Here is a 20894-nt window from a genome sequence, read left to right on the forward strand (position 1 = left end):
CCACTTACCATTGCACCTTGTGTATAGTTTTTAATGTTTGTGTACAGCTTCTTTTGTACTGGAGCTACTAATTTGCATCTGATGTAAAGAATTGGAGTGTAATTAAATGAACTGAAATTATTTATTTCCCTCTATAGTCTGAAATAAAACTTCATTCCTCTGGAGCTGTGAGTTCAGGCCGTGGAGAAGATTATCGTTAAAGGTTAATTTATAAGCATCAAATTCAGTTCTTCAATTGCTTTTTTTCCTCATTATTGACCAAGTCTGTATATCAGGATGAGGCACAGTACATAAAAACTAATGCAACAATTACAGACTAGAATTGTATTCATACAGTCCCTTTCATGTCCCAAAATGTATCATGGCCAATAACGTACTTTCGAAGTTTAATCAGTTCCATGTTCAGCCAAACAATTTCTGCACAGCAAGACCCAAAAAAACAACAATAAGATAAAGTGACCAGATAATCTCTTTCCAATGATGTTAGTTCAGGGATAGATGTTGGCTGGGACTCCAAGAGATTTTACCCCCCTCCTCTTTGTTGCATAGACTCATGGGATCTCTTGTGTTCACGGAAGCAAGCCAGATAGGGCCTCAGTTTAACACCTTGGCAGGAAGATGTCACCTCTGACAGTGCAGCATTCACTTAGAGTCATTCCATAATTTAGGACTGCATATACATGTAGTTCAGATCTGACAAGAGTGGCAGACTTCCTTCCCCAAAGGGCGTGAGAGAACCAGTATCTTACATGTCACTTCTGATGCATTATTACTTGGAAATATATCGCTATTTCTTCATTGCCACTGGGTCAAAATACTGGAACTCCCTCCCTAAGAGCACTATGGTTATACCTACAGCAATGTGGGTGTACCTACACCACAGACTGCAGTGCAAGAAAACAGCTTGCCACCACTTTCTCAAGAGCAATTATGGATGGGCAATAAATACTGGCCTAGCCAGCAACACCCGCATCCCATGAATTAATAAAAATAATATAAACTACAGGGTTATAAACCTAAAGCCGAAAGATGAGATTAGACCAGGTAGCTCACCGCAATTTGTCAACCAATATGGACACAGTGGACGAAATGGGGTGACACAGTAGTTAGTACTGTTATCTCACGGCACCAGGGACCCGGATTCGATTCCTGGTTTGGGTCACTGTCTGTGCGGAGTCTGCATGTTCTCCCCGTGTCTGCATGGGTTTACTCTCACAAATTGAAGACGTGCTGGTTAGGTGCATCGGCCATGCTAAATTTGCCCTCAGTGTACCCGAACAGGCGCCGGAGTGTGGGATTTTCACAGTTACTTCATTGCAGTGTTAATGTAAGCTTACTAGTGACATTAATAAATAAACTTAAACTTAAACAAATGATCTCCTGTGTGTAAAGCTTTCTCTGTCTGTATTTCAGTGTAGTGGAAACTCAGCAGCAATACCAGGCGGATGCACAATCAAGTCTCATGGCAAAATTGCATACCTGCAGAAAGTGTCTTCTGGCTGAGCTTGACATGGTATTGTGTTGACCTCAGCTTCCAGTGCTGCACCATGGGGTATCCCGTCACTTCACTGAAGTTAACCATTCCTGGAAAAAATAATAGGATACAAATGAACGTAAGATTTCATCTGTACAAAAGTACATTCTTCCATTCTTGATATTACTATGGATTTGAATGTTTAGAGCCAGACTGCAATGTGATTCAATTTGGTCACACTTTTCAGGTTATGGGCAACATTGATTAAGGACTATTGTTGCCAACTTCTGAGGGCACTAAGAGTCATCCCATAATTTAGGGCTGTAGTTAAATGTCATTCAGATAGAGTCATAGAGAATACTAAACGGAAACAGACCCTTCGGCTCAACTCGTCCAAGCCGACCAGGTTTCTTAGAATGAACTAGTCCCATTTGATCTGGCAAGGGAGACAAACTTCCTTCCCCAAAGGACATAAGAGAACCAGTTGGGTTTTTGTTTTCAGGTGCCAGTCTATAAATCTATTGGATCCAATTTCACAGAGTTTCAATGAAAGGCCGCAAAAGCCATGCTCAGAGCCAGAGACTGAGCGCCTAATCAGAATGGTGAGAGAAAGTGGGAGCAGACAATGAAGGAGTGCCATTGCATGATTATCAAGGAGTGAGGAAAGGAACAATTCGAATGGGTTTGCATGGAGCAATTTAAGCTCTCAGATTTTTGAAGCTCAAGCCTCTTGTGAAGAATGAGAACTCCTGCCATGGCCATCGAATCAATGTCAAAGGCTGTAATAGAACAAGAGATGACTCATGGTGCAAAGATTAGCGACACAGTGAGAAATGTTATGGTGATCAGGGAGTCAATAGCAGTTGACACATTCCTTGACAGTCCAGACTAATTGTCCGAGGTTTTTTTGTCACCTTGAGTGGAAAAGATGTTGTAAGGGAAAACAATGAGTCACAATGGTCCAAATTGCTGCCAGACATATAATACAAATGAAACTGAATGGACCTCCCAGCATCGGTCCAAGCACTGGATTTAAACACACCCTGCTCACTTGACTCCAGAAAGCCTTTCTCACTAGTATCTGTAGGGGGTTTGTGTCAAAGTTTTGACTGGGAGAACTGACCTCCAGCATAGTCTAGCAACAGCCCGACACAGTTATATTCACGGAATCATATATTTTACACAATGTCTCATGTTCCTCCATCACCATCCATGAATCTATCCTGTTCCGCTGGCACAAGGAACCCTAGAAAAATTGAAGTCAATGGGAGTTGAAGGGAAAACTCTCCACTCATTGGAGTCAAACCTAGCAAAAAGTAAGATGGTTGTAATAGTTGAAGGTCAAGAATCTCAGCCCCAGGGCATCGCTGCAAAAGTTCCTCAGGGTGCCTTAGGCTAAACGTATCTTCAGTTGTTCACCAATATTCTTCCCTCCAGAAGTGGGGATGTTTGCTGATGATTGCACAATGTTCAGCACCATTCGCAATTCCTCAGAAAACGAAACAGTCCACCTTGATATGCAGCAAAACCTGAGCAATAGCCAGGTTTCAGTGGATAAGTGGCTGGTAACATTCCCGCCACACAAGTGCCAGGCAATGACTTCCTCCAACAGGAGAGAGGCTAACACCATCTCTCCTTGACATTCAACAACATAACCATCGCTGAATTCTCCACTGACAACATCCTGGTTGCAGGACCACTGACCGGAAACCTAACTGGACCAACCTCATATGGAATTCTCCCGGGAGTCCAAAAATGGGTTTTACTCTGGAATGAATTTCCTGCAGGATCTTCTGCTGGTGCCTGCCATAGTGGATCAGGGTACGCACTCGAGGACAGCCTGATACTGATTTCCATCCCACTAATGGGATGCGGATTAAGGTTCGATCGAAATTATAGAATCCCTACAATGCAGAAGGAGGCCATTCGGCCCATTGAATCTGCACCAAGTCTCCAACTGAGCAACCCACCCAGGCCCTATCCCTGTAACCCCATATACTTACTTACCCTGCTAATCCCCCCAACCTTTCATCCTTAAACACCAAGGGCAACACAGCATGATCCATCCATCCAACCAGCACATCCCCGAGTGTGGGAGGCAACCGGAGCACCCGGAGGAAACCCACGCAGACATGGGGAGAACATGCAAACTCTTTCACCCACGCCCGATTCTCTGTGATGCCGGCTGGAAAGCACATCAGCACATCAGTCCAGAATATGTCTGGAACAATGTGGCATGGAGAAGTCGGGACTCACCTGAACGGGGCTGCCTCCGGAGTTCGGCATCCAGTAACCCCTGAACCCCGGAACATCACAGCAGCAGGGGGCATCTATCAGGTGGATAGAACATAGAACATAGAAAGCCACAGCACAAACAGGCCCTTCGGCCCACAAGTTGCGCTGATCATATCCCTACCTCTAGGCCTATCTATAGCCCTCAATCCCATTAAATCCCATGTACTCATCCAGAAGTCTCTTAAAAGACCCCAACGAGTTTGCAGGTTCAGTGCCATTGAGAAGGTCCATCTCCCAACCTCAGCTTGTACCTGGAAATCCATCGAATTCCTTCAATGGTGGGTCAGTGGTATTGGGCAACCTTTCAATATGGCGCCCAGATACGTTGGTAGGACTGTACTACCACAAAACTATGGATACCTGATGCATTTATTTAAAGGATGGACTTATTAAATGAACAGAAACTTGACTGATCATCAGAAAATAATGGAAAGCAACCATACCATGTCAAAGATAGAAAAGATAAGAAAGAAGGGAGAGTGGCAATATTAGTAAAAGAGGAAATACAAGCTCTCGAGAGAGTTTATGTGGACAAAGGAAGAATAAAGACAGAATCAAGATGATTTGGAGCTCAAATGTAACAAAGAGGTTCTTACTTTAGTGAAGGTGTATTACAGGTCTTCAAACTGTGAGAAGAAGATTATCAGAGGGAGTCTGTAGCCAGATTAGAGAGAGAGGCAAGTGGGAACAAAAATAATATTCTGGGAGATTATAATCATCTATTTTTTGATTGGGGCAGAGGGGAATTAAATGGAAACTAGGAAATTGAACTCCTTAATTATGAACAGGATTCCTTCCTCAGGCAACAACTTTGTAGATCTAGAAGGATGGAGACATTCCAAGTAATGAGGTGGCTGAGAAAACCTTGAGAGTGTTGATCACAACATACAATTGAGATTTACAATCCAACTAAAAAAAGGAGAAAATAAGAATGCTTGGAATACCCGATCAGATTCAGGTAGAATTTAAAATAATGAGGAGTGAGTTGCTGAGGTGAAGTGGAAGGAAAAACCATTGCAATGGATTGAAGATTAATAATGGGATGTTTATTAAAAAAACTTCTTCAGTTCTCCGCCCAAAGGCAGTCTGACCCACAGCACTGCATTCTCCAAAGAGACTGTAGTATTAGATTGTTCGGGACTGCAAGCATTAATATAGGACTGGGGCAACAGTACCACCATATTATGATGTACTACATGGGAATAGTAGAATGTAGTTGCGAGTCTGGTAGAATTTGGCATGGAGTTGATTTAATTTGATTTGATTTATTAATGTCACATGTATTAATACACAGTGAAAAGTATTGTTTCTTGCGCTCTACAGACAAAGCATACCATACCATAGAGAAGGAAAGGAGAGGCTGCAGAGAACAAAAGTAAAAGATCGATTTGGAGGGTAGCTGGGCACAGCTTGCAAGGAATCGCCACACTCCGGCACCATCTTGAAAAAGCACCGAAATAAAACTTTAGTCTGCCTATATGTATAATGTTACGTGTTGTAATGAACAGTTATCGTACAACCATATAAAACTCTTCATGAGACAACAAGTTGGCAGTAGTTGAAGGACCTCAAAATCCCGAAGGATGAAAACTAAAGAAATTGCAATTTGGCCTGAGAGAAGTGAGCCTAAGCAGAAGAGCTTAGAGACACAGCCACAGATCACCTAAGAAGCTTCATTACAGGTGTGGAGGCTGAAGTTCAAAAAAAAATCCACTATGCAGCATAAAAGGACTCCAACAGAGTATGTAAATCCATTGTGAGACCTGATTGAAAGCAGAGTCAAAGGACCCGACCAGATTGCAGAAGATGTGGAGATGCCGGCAAAAGGGTGAGCAAGCTCCAAAAGAAATGGGCTTAAATAAACTTTTAAATGCAGCACTGGTGGACTGATTGTTTTAACAGGCATGTCTTGAAAACACTGCAGCCAGGACCCAAAGTAAGCACCATATCATGTGGTGACTGCATGCAAATGGGGGTAAAAAAACATTTAAAGAGACATCAGAGTAAAAAAAATCACCTTCAGTTTGATTCTTTGAGCTCAGGAAAGCAACTAGCCAGCTAAAATTATAATTCAAAAGATTTCCTGAAGAATCTCTGAAGTTTAAAATGGCTCTATAACTGTGATGGGAGTCCACCAAATCCCAAACACAGGAAGAGAAAAGAAAATGATTATTGCCATGCCATGTAAAATAAAAATAAAAACTGTCCCCCTTTGCTGAAAACAGCCATGGATGGCTGCCAGACCAACTAAGGCAGATGGAAGAGCCAGGCCAGATGCAAAATTGGGTGTTATGGAGAAGATCTAGAATAGTCTAGAATATTACTTGCAATGGCCTTTCTTCCTGAAGGACACTGGGCAATATGATTGGCATGCTTAAAATTATGAATGAAAAAGGTAGTGTTGATAAAACAGACTGTTTCCAATAGTTGTGGGATTGAGAACGAGGAACCATAGATGCAAGAAAAATATTGAGAACAAAAATACTAAGAGGAGAAATACCTCCACATAGAACTGTGAAGTCTTGGAATTCGAGGTTGAAGACAAAACTATGCTATAATTCAAATTTAGATCGGCTGGATGGATAAAAGAAGATAAATGGTTATGGGAATAAGGATTACGGAAAGGATTTCTTTCTTACACAGAAGATGAATACCAACTTGGACTGGTTGTACCAAATTACCTATTTCCATGCTTTGAACGCATAATTCCTAGGTTAATGATTCAGTACCGTAGCCAATAATCCACTGCACTCAAATTGGAATCATATTCTTCCTTTAAGCTTCTTTCCCAAATGTGTGGACTCACATTAGAAACAGTTCCATAAATGCTCTTGGCCATTCATAACCTGCATGGAGCGCAGGGGACATCAAATCAGAGTTTGTTCTGTGTTCTCATCCCATATTTGCACTCATATATTTGACAGTAACAAACACTGGGCAACGATCAGGAGTGGAAACCTGGATATACTTTGCCTTCCTATCACTAGATCAGAGGAACCAAAGCCAACTGTATCATTAAAATCCTGCCCTAAAGGCCAACTCAACACAGAGCAGGGATGAATTAGGTTTCTGTGTGGTTCAGTTCCACTCCGCAACACAATTACAAACGGAGCCATCACGGTATCGGGTACAATTCCTTTTCCATCTATTTGATAAATGGGTTTCTCATGTCTTTCTCCCTGGTTGCCCATGTGATTGAAACCAGACCAGGGAAAGGACAGAAACAATTAATCTGTTCCGCTACTTAGCTAAATAGTAAAATAACAGTCGTTCCGCCTGGTTAAGACTGGTGCACCTCATTAACCCTGCAGCACCATTTCAACAACTAATCTTTGTGAAACTGCTCATTTGGTAATGCCTGCTAGCCTCCCAATGGAGAATGCACAAACTGCCTGCTCTGTTTCATGGACCTTGTAAAGTCCTATTTTTAAAACCATTACAGCGTTAATGGGCAATTAATGGCACGGCAGGATATATAGACACACACTCATACACTAACCCTGTCTCACATGCCCCTGTAAGTTCTTAACATCTCATTGTTTTCATTCTGCAGCTATAACTTTTCCTATAATCTACAGAGCTTGTACAGCCACACATGACTCGTCGCAAACACCACAGCTCCTTTAGTTTAAATGAGTTGACAATCTATGTTTTGAATATTTCCTTGGGGACTGCTGATTCTGGCAGCGAGGTGTGGTAAAACACTGCAGACTGCATGCTTATCCTCATTTTGAACTGAGTAAACTGACTGCAGCAACTCAAATCATCATTCCTAGCAGCACTGCCTCTTTTACATTCAAAGTCAGTTCGGTGCAAAGTACGGCTATAAAGCCAGTTGCGTAGTTCTTAAGGGCCACACTGCAGTACTGTATGTGTCCCACCCATCTGCATTAAATTTTATAGGTGGAATAATTGACCATGTTTGGTGCAGACTGTACAGCAGCCAGGTACACGATGGTCGTTGGCACGGTTACACCAAGTACAGAGTTTAAACATGGGAACAACAGTAGGCCATTCAGCCCTTCAGTTAGATCACAGCTGATTTGTACTTCAAAACCTCATACATCGCCATTACCAACAAAAAAGCAGTCATCTCAAGTCATGAAGAGCTCAATTGACAAAGTATTCATCGCTATCTGGGGAAAGGGTTCCAAATTTCAACAGCCTTTTGCATGAGAAATTGCTTCCTAAATTCACTCCTAAATGAGTGAGCTCTAATTTAAATGTTACACCCTCTTGTCCTGGTTTTCCCCACCACAGAAGACCAGTCGACCTACCCGATTCAAACCCTTTATCAATTTAAATTCCTTGATTAAATCAGCCTCAACCTTCTAAATGCTAGAGAAAGTGGGCAAGATTTTTCATTTGTGTTTGGGACGGTGGTGTCAGGGGTCCCGCACTGTGCTGGAAGCAGACCCCCAGTGTGAATTTTGCCTGTGTTAGGGGCACACGCAGTAATGATGGTGTACCAGTTCTCAAACGTGGAGGACAAATAAGAGACCGTCCGGTACAGAAGGGGCTGCAGACTGCTGTTGCAGGTAAAGGAGAGAGAGAGAGAGAGAGGGTGTTTCCATCTTGAGGTGTCCTCTCAGCAACTTTACCGAGTTTGAAATCCAAAATGGCCACAGCTGCTAAGACCACCACTGCGGAGGAGGAGGAACACCTCTACAGAGCAGTCTGTGGCCGCCACTGTGGCCAGGGTGTGGTGGACCTCAGTTGTGCCTTTGTCCTATATGGACCACCGTTGTGTGTGTTTGTCATACCTGGACACATCCCCTTCCAGTTTGGTTCCTCCCCTCAGCACCTAGTATAAAGGTGGCTGTCTCCTCCCCCTTGTTCAGTCCAGGTCGGTTAATTGTTGGGATCTGCTCCTGATTCTGTTGTGAATAAAAGCCTACACTTATATTGGCATATCGGTAGTCTTTCGCCTTATTGATAGTGCATCAATTTTATTCACAACAGTTACTAGTATGGAGCAGTTTCTAAAACCCGACAAGTTAGCTTTAGACCCTCAAGAGGTTGGAGCCTCTGATAAATTTGATCATTGGTTGGACTGCTTCGAAGCATTCGTCGACACCGCTACGGCCATCGACACCGACGCTGCTAAACTCCACGTGCTCCGCGCCCGGGTAAGCGAAACTGTCTATGGAATCTTCCGGGACGCTGCTACTTACGCGGACGCTATCGAACTCCTAAAAGGGCAGTTCCGAAAGAGCCCTAACGTGGTTTACGCCAGACACCTCCTAACTACCCGCAAACAGCAGCCAGGAGAATCGTGCGCCCAATTTCTGCGCGCCCTGCGAGTCCTCGCCCGAGCATGCGACTGTAAGGCTGTTTCAGCAGCTCAGAACACGGAGGATCTGATCCGCGACGCCTACGTTGCGGGCATTGAGTCTACATACATCCAGCAGCGTCTGCTGGAACAAGATGACCTAGACCTCCGGAAAACGGCCACGATGGCTGAAACGTTAGAAGCAGCCTCCCATAATCTCGGGTCTTACCTTGGATCCCGTTCCACCGACGGCTCCACTGCGACGGCTGCTCCAGCAGGGCCCAAATGTTACTTTTGTGGCCTCCCTAAGCACCCTCGGCGTCACTGCCCGGCAAAGGACGCGATTTGCTCCGGATGCGGTAAGCTAGGCCACTTTGTCAAAGTCTGCAGAGCAAAGCCGCTTCTGAAGACTCGTGGAGCCATGTGTGCTCCGAGGGCGCGGCCATCTTTGATGCAGGCGGCGGCTGCGCGCGAATCGCCATCTTGGATGCGGTCACCGGAAGTGCGGGAATCGCCATCTTTGATGCGGTCACCGGAAGTGCGGGAGTCGCCATCTTTGAGACTGGCATCAAGGCAAGCTGAGCAGGAAGCTTCATCCGTGACGTCATCAGACGGCGACGAAGATGGATTCTTCTTTAATTCAACAGTGGCATCGATTTGCCTGGACCAGTCGCAGCCACATCAACTCTCCAAGTCCATAATGGAGATCAAGGTAAATGGTTATGCAGAAAACTGCCTGTTTGACTGTGGGAGCACGGAAAGTTTTATACACCCTCGCACAGTGCGTCAATATGCCCTTCCCGTGCGACCCTGGAGCCAGACCATCTCCATGGCCTCGAATTCTCACTCAGTGGAGGTCCTCGGGTGCTGCTTGGTGACGCTGACGGTACAGGGCACAGTCTACGAGTGTTTTCGGCTCCTCGTGCTGCCGCGACTCTGCGCAGCTGTACTGCTGGGGTTAGATTTCCTCAGCCATCATAGAAGCGTCATCCTGCAGTACGATGGCCCTTATCCCCCGCTCTCCGTCTGCAAGGCGCCGTCACGGCAGCGCCCCTCACGCACCACCTGCAGGCTCTCGACCCTCAAGATCACCCCCCCCCCGTTATTTGATAACCTCACCCCGGATTGTAGGCCTATAGCCACCAAGAGTAGGCGCTATAGTGCGGATGACCGGGCCTTCATTCGGTCCGAGGTACAACGTTTGCTCCAGGAAGGGATTATCCAGGCCAGCACCAGCCCCTGGAGGGCGCAAGTGGTCGTAGTTAAATCGGGGGAGAAACACCGCATGGTGATTGACTACAGCCAGACCATAAACAGGTATACCCAACTAGATGCATATCCTCTTCCCCGTATCGCGGACATAGTCAACCACATCGCGCACTATAGGGTTTTTTCAACGATCGATTTGAAATCGGCTTACCACCAGCTCCCTATCCGCTCGGAGGATCGCCCATACACTGCCTTTGAGGCGGATGGCCGCCTCTACCAGTTCCTCCGAGTCCCCTTTGGTGTCACCAATGGGGTCTCAGTCTTCCAACGGGCCATGGATCAAATGGTGGACCAGCACGGACTACGGGCCACTTTCCCGTATCTGGATAACGTCACCATCTGCGGCCATGACCTGCAGGACCATGATGCCAACCTACAAAAATTCCTTCGTACGGCCACTCTCCTGAACCTCACATACAATGAGGCGAAGTGTGTTTTCCGGACACGCCGCCTCGCCATCCTTGGGTACGTGATAGAAAATGGTGTCCTTGGCCCCGACCCAGCCCGTATGCGTCCCCTTATGCAGCTTCCCCTCCCTACTACCCTCAAAGCACTGAGGAGATGCCTGGGCTTCTTCTCCTATTATGCCCAGTGGGTTCCCCGTTACGCAGATAAAGCCCGTCCGCTCCTAAAATCGACCTCTTTTCCCCTGGCGGAGGAGGCCTGTCGGGCCTTTGATGACATCAAAGCGGACATCGCGAAGGCCGCGATGCACGCTGTGGACGAATCCATCCCATTCCAAGTGGAAAGTGATGTGTCTGACTTTGCCCTAGCTGCCACCCTTAACCAGAGGGGCCGTCCGGTGGCCTTCTTTTCCCGGACCTTACAAGGCCCTGAGATTCGACACTCCTCGGTCGAGAAGGAGGCCCAGGCCATCGTGGAAGCCGTCCGGCACTGGCGCCATTATCTCGCGGGCCAACGATTCACCTTAATTACGGACCAGCGGTCAGTTGCCTTCCTGTTTAACACCAGGCAAAAGGGCAAGATTAAGAATGACAAGATCTTGCGGTGGAGGATTGAGCTCTCCACCTACAGATATGACATCATGTACCGGCCTGGGAAGCTCAATGAGCCCCCAGACGCCCTGTCCCGTGGATCATGTGCCAGTGCCCAACTAGACCAGCTACAGTCCCTCCATAACGACCTCTGTCACCCGGGTGTCACCAGATTTTTCCATTTTGTCAAGTCCCGTAACCTGCCCTTCTCCCTTGAGGAAGTCCGGACGATTACCAGGCAATGCAGGGTCTGCGCTGAGTGCAAACCGCAGTTCTACCGGCCAGGTAGGGCGCACCTTGTAAAGGCCACTCGCGCGTTCGAGCGCCTTAGCGTTGATTTTAAAGGCCCCCTCCCCTCCTCTAACCGCAATGTTTATTTCCTGAATATCATTGACGAATACTCACGTTTCCCTTTTGCCTTCCCCTGCTCGGACATGACCACGGCTACAGTGATTCGGACCCTGAACAAGCTCTTCACCCTGTTCGGCTTCCCAGCCTATATTCATAGCGACCGTGGGTCCTCTTTCATGAGTGATGAGCTGAGGCAGTACCTGCTCGCCAAAGGCGTTGCCTCCAGCCGCACCACTAGCTATAACCCCAGGGGCAATGGTCAAGTAGAGCGGGAGAACGCAACCGTCTGGAAGGCCGTCCTATTAGCGTTACGGTCTAGGGGCCTTCCAGTCAGCCGTTGGCAAGACGTCCTTCCGGACGCATTACATTCCATTAGGTCACTCTTGTGCACAGCGACCAATACGACCCCTCACGAGCGGATGTTTTCATTTCCCAGGAAGTCCTCCTCGGGTACTTCGCTCCCGGATTGGCTGATGTCCCCGGGACCCGTCCTGCTTCGGAAGCATGTCCGGACCCATAAGGCAGATCCCTTGGTCGAGGAGGTCCAACTGCTCCATGCTAATCCCCAATATGCTTATGTAGAGTACCCTGATGGGCGGGAGGACACGGTTTCTGTCCGTGACTTGGCACCCGCGGGTGCCCCGGAGGTCACCACGTCCTTCCGCCCCACGGTCCCTGGTGTCGTCCATTCGGAGACTGCTACGCCTCTTCCTCCCTCAGTCCCTGTCCCCAATGTAGTGTGCCCAGAGCCTGTTGCAGCCCCCCACCCCCCAGCTCCGGTTCCCACTGTTCCCCATACGCCACCAGGGCCACAGCCCATTCCTCTCGCCCCTATGTACAGCTCGCTTGAGTCGCCGGAGCCGTCGCCACGCAGTACCCGACGACTGGACGGGACGACGGATCGGTCCGCTTCACACCACCCAGCGCCTTCTCTCGACGCTCACTGTACGGAGCCTGGGCCGACATCGCTCCCTGCTCGGACGACTCTGCGACCTGCACTACGACGATCGCGACGACGGATCAAGCCACCGGTTCGTCTGGACTTGTGATATTGTTTCCGCTTCACCCCCGTGTTGTTTTTTTAAAAAGGAAGGGGTGAATGTGGTGGACCTCAGTTGTGCCTTTGTCCTATATGGACCACCGTTGTGTGTGTTTGTCATACCTGGACACATCCCCTTCCAGTTTGGTTCCTCCCCTCAGCACCTAGTATAAAGGTGGCTGTCTCCTCCCCCTTGTTCAGTCCAGGTCGGTTAATTGTTGGGATCTGCTCCTGATTCTGTTGTGAATAAAAGCCTACACTTATATTGGCATATCGGTAGTCTTTCGCCTTATTGATAGTGCATCACAGGGTGGGCTCAGAATTTTCCCATCGTGCTGGCCTCCTGGTCAGCCTTTGGTCACTGACTTTAATTGGTCTCTTAGTCACAGTAATTAGCTACCTGTTGCTTGCGTGTGGTTAGCCATTCTGCATCTGACCTGGACTTACAAACCCTCTATTCCCAGCTTCTCTTCTTAATCTTATCTTTTAAGCCCTATTCTGGTGAATCTCTGTTGGACCCCTTTCATGGCCAATGCATCCTTTCCAAGGACTGGTATCCACAACTGAATACAATCCCCCAGCGTGGACCTGACCTGTGCAGTTCAAGCGTCAGATACTCACTTTGAATTCCAACTTAAAAAGGGTCAGCAGACATTGCCTTTTGAAAGGGATCCCACTGACCCAATTATATTGCTGAATCTATGGGCAAAATTTTGCTTGGGGGCCCTAATATCGGGTCAATTAGAGGTCAGCAGCCAGCTCTGTGTGGGAAGCAGTCACCTGGCAGTGATGTTTGCCAATTTGGCCAATTAGTAATCAGAGGCTGGGCCCACCTGGCATGCAAAGCTGGAGGGCCAATATGAACCCCTCTGGCACTGAACAGAAACTTGTCATCCTAGGTAGGAGAGAAAGAGCGAACCTCAAAATAGAGGCGCCTTTCTCCAATATTTTTAATTTTTAAATTAATAAATTCCTCTCAGCAGCCATGAACCCCTTCACAGGGTAGCCTGTGGCAGCAGCAGAAACTAGGCAGACAGAGAAGGCCTCAAAGCCTGCCTGGAGTGCTGGTCTCTCCAGGCAGCTGTGCTATTCCCAACATCTCAGGGACCTAGAAGAAAACTCCACCAGCATCTGACAATATGGGCCTTAGTTGGCCTTCTGCTATTGTGAAGTGGCAGCTTGGGGCAATTGGCATGTCCATCTTCGAACTTTACCTCCATGAAAAGGCCCTGGGGTGAGACGGAGTCTCTAAACAAAATTCCCCTGCCCACCATCTCTGTTTATTCCACAATTGGTGCTAAAACTAGGTTTCCTCTCATCAGTGATCTCAATGGTTAAACAATCCTCACAAATATATGATCCGACTGATCAGGGAGCACACTAATTCAATTATCCCAATTGGGCTGAATATTCTCAGCCATTCTGCTGCTGGCCTCCAGCATAACTACAGCAGGAGTCCAATAAAACTGCTGGGGAAATGATCGGGACTATATTTTATGATCTTAATGAGCCTTGTGCATAGTTATCTATTATGACAAATGAAAGTGACACCTGCTCCTAATGAACAAATGTTGAGTGTCTCAAATCTTGCTACAAGATTAAGGAATCGGTGATTGGTACTTTATCATCATCCTCGCCAAAAGGTGCTAATTTATGATATGCTAGGTTTCTATGTGTGCTGGTCTTCCCCATAGGCTCTGCAGAAAACTGCAGCATCCAAGCAACTGAGATGAGTAATTTGGCATAGGTTGGAGATCAAGTCCTCCCGGCACTACATGGCTCAGTTTCAGACTAGGCAGCGGACTTGCTGATCAAGCTTTTGGGACACTTCGTATTCTCTGCACTTAACACATCAAAAAAAAAACAAATTTGCAATCTGTTCTAAACTCTGTCTTATCCAACTTGGAGCACCTCACTCCATTCAGAATCCTTATGAAATGTCAGCAATGCAGGCCATATATCACCATATCACTTCATGCTTTTGCCTTTAAATCAGATTGTATGTGTCTGATTTGATTGTTCAACTTTATGCTTCCATTCTTAAGCATTTCAGCTGAGATTAGTATACAACAGTCAGGAACAGGAAATTCAGTTATGTTTTGATGTACTTTTGATGCAGCGCTGAAATTAAATGGATTCGTGAAAATAAATAATTTTCCACAGAAGAACTCATCATCCCTCTGGTGAATTGATTAATATTTACATGCGACAAATATACCAAACAGGTAGAAGGAAAACAGTTTTGTGTACAATCCTCAATGTTTCAGTTTAAGACAAACTCAGGTGCCCACAAGGAAGATATTGTAGGATCTGGCAACAGTTCAAAATTGGACAAATGGGACTCTCCTCTCTCTCATCTCTCCTCACTTTAATTGTCCTTTTTGATAAGTCAAGTGATGGGACCACACCGCAAAGCTAATTACACTGCCAATTGTCAAAGTCAATGACTTGAATGTGAGGTAAAATAAGAATGTGGCACAGAGGTGCAGTGGGGACTATTGTTCTCAGATGAGTCTGACATTACACAGGTGGGACTAAAATCGAAGGGACTTTAAACTGTATGCGAGGAAAGAGAAAACTGAGAAGTGTCCAAGGCCTTAAAGGGTGCAAAAGTGTTTGATAGGGTAGGTCAGAGAAGATATTTCCACTTGACTGCAAGACCAGAACAAAGTGCCATGAAAGTAAGATAGTTGCTAATAAATCCAATAGGGAATTCAAGAGAAACTTCTTTGCCAGAAGTTAGAATCTGGAGTTTGATCCCACAAGTAGTTGAGGCAAATAGCACAGGTGCTTTAAAGGACAAGGTAAATAAACTCATGAGGGAGAAAAAAATTGAAGGAAATGTTAATGTGGGTAGATGAAGGGTGGAAGCACCGGAGCATAAACACTGGCTCGAACCATGCGCTGACTCGTCTGCTTCTCAGCTGTTAATATTATTAATTACTGTGTGTAAATATCTGTCCTTGGATTCTTGATGAAAGCAACTAATTGAAAAGTCTTCTATTCCACACCACAAACCTTCTTCATTTTAAGAAATACACCATGGCCAAAAAGAAGAGAAAGTTGCTCTTCAAACCCTTACAGCAATTTGTCCTCAAGGGGAAACAGCCACAATTGAATTGATTTGATTTGATTTATTATTGTCATATGTATTAGTATACAGTGAAAAGTATTGTTTCTTGCATGCTTTACAGACAAAGCATACCATTCATAGAGAAGGAAACGAGAGAGTGCAGAATGTGGTGTTACAGTCATAGCTAGGGTGTAGAGAAAGAGCAACGTGGTGCGAGGTAGGTCCATTTAAAAGTCTGATGGCAACAGGGAAGAAGCTGTTCTTGAGTCAGTTGGTCCGTGACCTCAGACTTTTATAACTTTTTCCTGACGAAAGAAGGTGGAAGAGAGTATATCCAGGGTGCGTGGGGTCCTTAATTATGCTGGCTGCTTTTCCGAGGCAATGGGAAGTGTAGACAGAGTCAATGGATGGGAGGCTGGTTTGCGTGATGGACTGGGCTTCGTTCACGACCCTTTGTAGTTTCTTGTGGCCTTAGGCAGATGGGAGCCATACCAAGCTGTGATACAACTAGAAAGAATGCTTTCCATGGTGCACCTGTAAAACTTGGTGAGAGTTGTAGCGAACTTGCCTAATTTCCTTAGTCTTCTGACAAAGTAGAGAGTATATCCAGGGTGCGTGGGGTCCTTAACTATGCTGGCTGCTTTTCCGAGGCAATGGGAAGTGTAGACAGAGTTAATGGAAATTTCAAATTTTCAGAGTCAAATTTCAAATTTTCAGAATCAAATGTAAAATTCACTGAATATTTTTAAAGATGAAAACATTTTCCAAGTATATATGGAGAGGGGTGGGGGAGAAGAGGAAATAGTAGACAAAGTTGAAAGAAAGGGGAAAATAAATGGATAAGTTAGGAAGTTATGGAGCTGGGCTCCAGTTGCATTCCCTTCTCTATTGGATGATGGGAAAATTGGAAGCATGAGCTGGACACCAGAAGGTTTTCCTGAATCACCACTCTCAGGGTGCCTTCCCCAGAGGACAGCAGCATGTAGTTTTGGAGGGAACAAGAGAGCTAGGATGAGGTAGCGGTCTGTCGGGGTGCTACTACATCTGGTCAACCCAACTGACAATCTCAAAGGACATAGGAAGTCTGCAGAGGTGGGCAGGACCTTACCACCCCACAGTATAAGATGTGGGGTGCGATTTTACGAAAAACATTCTAAGTGCTAAACAAGTGAGAAAACAGGAGAGAATGCGCATTGCAATCTTATAGCAGTGCAAAAAAAGAGCCAGGATGCGATTCTCACCACTTGGGGGTTGGGATTTCCCCTTCCCTCCCCAATCGCCATCCCTGCAGATTTTGTGGAGCCACAAAAGTGAAAACCCCTGATAGCAAAAGAAAAAAAATAAGGCTTTTACAATCATAAAAGCAAGGTTAAGTCCCCATTTCAGGTAGGTGAGTTAACCTCAACCATGTGGATGCAGTACAGCATGAGCTCAATATTGTCCAGGCTGAGAGAACAGATGAAACCTCAGTTCTTGATGGCTGCACATCAGGCCCACCCTCCATCTCCCTCCCTGGAGCTGCACACACACATTTAAAGTTTATATATGAGTAAAATCCCCTAGTCGCCCACACTTCGGCGCCTGTTCAGGTAGACTGAGGGAGAATTTAGCATGGACAATATACCTAACCAGCAAGTCTTTCAGACTGTGGGAGGAAACTGGAGCACCCGGAGGAAACCCACGCAGACACGGGAAGAATGTGCAAGCTCCACACAGACATTGACCCAAGCCAGGATTCGAACCCAGGTCCCTGGCGCTGTGAGGCAGTGCTAACCACTGTGCCACTATGCAGGTGAAGACATCTTAGCTATGATGTACCACATGGCTGAACGACTGGTACTGCCGAAGCACGGGAATGAGAAGTAATCACTTGGCTGGGGAACCACTCAGCTGCCATGCCATTGAACCTTAACAAGACCTTCAGGAAGGGGGAGAAAATGTAAAATCCATGACTTTTTTTCACCATTAACTGACTCTGGTAATCGTAATCTGATTTGCGGGCCGGGGAGCATCACTGAGATATATGCATGGTTAATAACAGAAGATTTAGCGTATAACAATGGACAGCAATGTGCAACGGTATGTTCTGAAACACTCGCAAATAAATCTTCTAACAATTCAGCGGAATGTAGAATCAGCTTGTTTTGAATATAAAAACTGTAGTTTCCTGATGGTGGGAAACTAATTGAAGGATAAATATATTTATTACATTTTTCAGGTAGAATTGCACTGCAAACCTCTCTTAACAAGATTACTTTTCACATCAAAATAACCTCATTTGTTTTCATTTCCATGCTTGTGTCCCTAATATGGGGACACTACTAAACCATTGAAAAAATATATGAAAATATCTGCATAATATATTGTATGACTGCCGAATGGAACATAATATTCCGTAACTATTATATTCACTGAATGTCAATGTTTGTCAGGTAAATGTCCAAAAATGACTAGCTGACAGATTTCTCTATTGCTTAATACCAGTGTTGGACATATGAGGAGTCTCTCTGAATATTATTAAATATGAAATACAGTTCCCTTTTTAAAATGGCGTTCTCCGATAATTTCAGCTCAATTTATCGGTAAGACCCTCTCATGGTTCTGATGTCTATCTGAACTGCCTTCGATTGCCCATTTAGCCCATTCAGAATCTGAAATCCAGTGCAGTGTGTAGATTATTTGTTATCCAAACTCCAGTGCACTGTCTGTCTAAACTATGTATATCCTACTCAAGTGGTGCTGTCCATTTACGCTGTCTACAGCCTTATCTCAAGTGGTGGTGTTTATCAAGACTATCCAAAAGTAGATCTCCAATGCAATGCATACCCACACTGCAGTATAATTTGATTCATATTGCTGGTTCCATCTAGATTATTTACAATCCATCACTTCTTTAACGTATTCAGTTAGTCTGCAATGTTATAGCCTCTTTGCAGTCTGATCATTGCATATAGTGCTGATATTCAGTTTGCCTCAAAAAACAGTTTTTCGAGGCAACAAACACAGTTTTTCAAGGCAAAAAACAGACAGTTCTCACAGACTGGGCTGAAGCATGAAGGACCAATAGGTTTTCTGACAGAACTCCCATTCCTCTTCCTTCCCTGAAGATTAAAAAATGACTCAGAGCAATTAACCGGCTCTGCACATTAAAATGTTTTTTTGGCGATTGATTTAATTTCACTGAATGTTTTTTAAATGGTTTAAAACATCACATGATCACAAGGCATGGCATTGTGACCCGAGATTGAGATGTATCAAATATTCGTTATCGATGAACACTGTCCCCACTCTCCAGCTTTCTCTCCTTTGTCAGGTCACAAACTGGCCCCCATTTGCCTGTTCTGTGTTTGGGAAAGGATTCAACTATCTGTCTCGCTGTAAAGAAAATATATTGGCGCAGTCGCATTGCACTCAGTGTCATACAACCTTATACCCAAGGTGGATGGGATTTTACAGATGGAGGCATTTCTTGCCCTCCCACTCAAAGCACTGGTGGGAAAACCAGCATCCCTGCTGGTACTAAGATAAAAGCAAAATACTGCGGATGCCGGAATCCGAAACAAAACGAGAAAATGCTGGAAAATCTCAGCAGGTCTGACAGCATTTGTGGGGAGAGAGTAGAACCAATGTTTCGATTCTAGATGACCCTTTGTCAGTGCTGGCCCACATAATGCTCCAAGGAGTGCTCATTGGCTACAATTAGGACTTCCTCCTGCCACCCAAGAGGAAGTCCTCTTGCAGAGAGCTGCCAGTTAATCTGACTGACCAGCTGTTTTGTTGTCCCAGCTATGCCAGAAACAGCCATGCTTCTGCTGATAGTACAAGCAGTCACAGAGTCTAAATCCAAGGTGTCAGGACCAGGGAAGGGAGGGGAGGCATTGATGGAGAGGCCAGGGAGGGTGGGAGCAACCATGAAGAGGGGAGATCTCATGAAGGGGTGCCAATAGGAGGCCATTGATGGAGGAACCCTCTCACCTGAGGCCTGGGCAGGGTGATTTTATTAGCTTCTCTTCGTGTCCACTCATGAACGGCTCCCACTTCCTTCAAAATTGAGGCCAGCTGGGAAACCTTAAGTGGTCATGAATTGTCCACTTAAGGGCTTCAATGGCAGCAAGGGCGTAATGGCCAATTTAGGCCTGGCCTGTCCCACCATTAAATTGAAGATAGGTGGGAGGGTGATGGGAACTTTGCACGTCTTCCACTGACTGCAAATCCATCAATGGGGGAATGTAAAATTCTGTCAAGTGTTTTCAGAGACAGGGTGAAAATCACAAGAACCCAAGTTATGCATAAAAGTTCCACCAGCATCAAAGCCAAATAGAGCAATTGATCAGCCTATCCATGATATGACTAGACTCCATCTACCTGTTGCTTGTGTAATCAAGGAATCACTAAGTTCTTCAGCCAACTGATGAAACCCACTCCTTCATAACAGAAAGAGGCAGTGTATTGCAATTCACTCATTTAACTGTTCCAAAGGTTGAGCTTTGATTGACCATGTCAGTCATTGTCCACTATTTACAGATATTATTGTATTTCAATTGGCATGTCATTTAGACTGAGTAATGAACCAGATGTAGTTAACAGCCTAACGGTGCATGAATAGTTATCCAATGGTGACCATAATAAAGGACCCCATGCACATCGGACATTCTCTCTTCCACCTTCTTCCATCGGGAAAAAGATACAAAAGTACCAACTGCCACAAGAACAACTTCTTCCCTGCTGCCATCAGACTTTTAAATGGACCTACCCTGCATTAAGTTGATCTTTCTCTACACCCTAGCTATAACTGTAACACTACATTCTGCACTCTCTTGTTTCCTTCTTTATGAACGGTATGCTTTATCTGTATAGCATGCAAGAAACAATACTTTTCACTGTATGCTAATACACATGACAACAATAAATTAAATCAAATCAAATCAAATCATCCTTAATTCCATACCATTATATTACTTCCTATCCCATATGCTTTAATTTTGCTATTCAACCTACTGTGGGGGACTTCATCAAAAGCCTTCTGAACATTCAAGTAGACTACATCCACCAACTCCCCTTTATCAGTTCGGTTAGTAACATCCTCCAAAAACATCAAAGTTGATTTCCCATTCATAAATCCATAC

At 45.4% G+C, this 20894-nt stretch overlaps 1 protein-coding gene across 1 annotated transcript in view; it reads right to left on the reverse strand.

Moving 5' to 3' along the window:
* The window catches only part of astn1 (astrotactin 1), a 2581734-nt gene that overhangs the window by 565404 nt on the left and 1995436 nt on the right, over nt 1-20894 (reverse strand). Inside the window, exon 18 of the mRNA XM_078219174.1 lies at nt 1480-1584. Within this exon, the coding sequence (XP_078075300.1) occupies nt 1480-1584 (105 nt within the window). The remainder of the gene's footprint in view (nt 1-1479; nt 1585-20894) is intronic.

The sequence above is a fragment of the Mustelus asterias genome, chromosome 8 (assembly GCF_964213995.1).
Source record: "Mustelus asterias chromosome 8, sMusAst1.hap1.1, whole genome shotgun sequence".
NCBI lineage: Eukaryota > Metazoa > Chordata > Chondrichthyes > Carcharhiniformes > Triakidae > Mustelus > Mustelus asterias.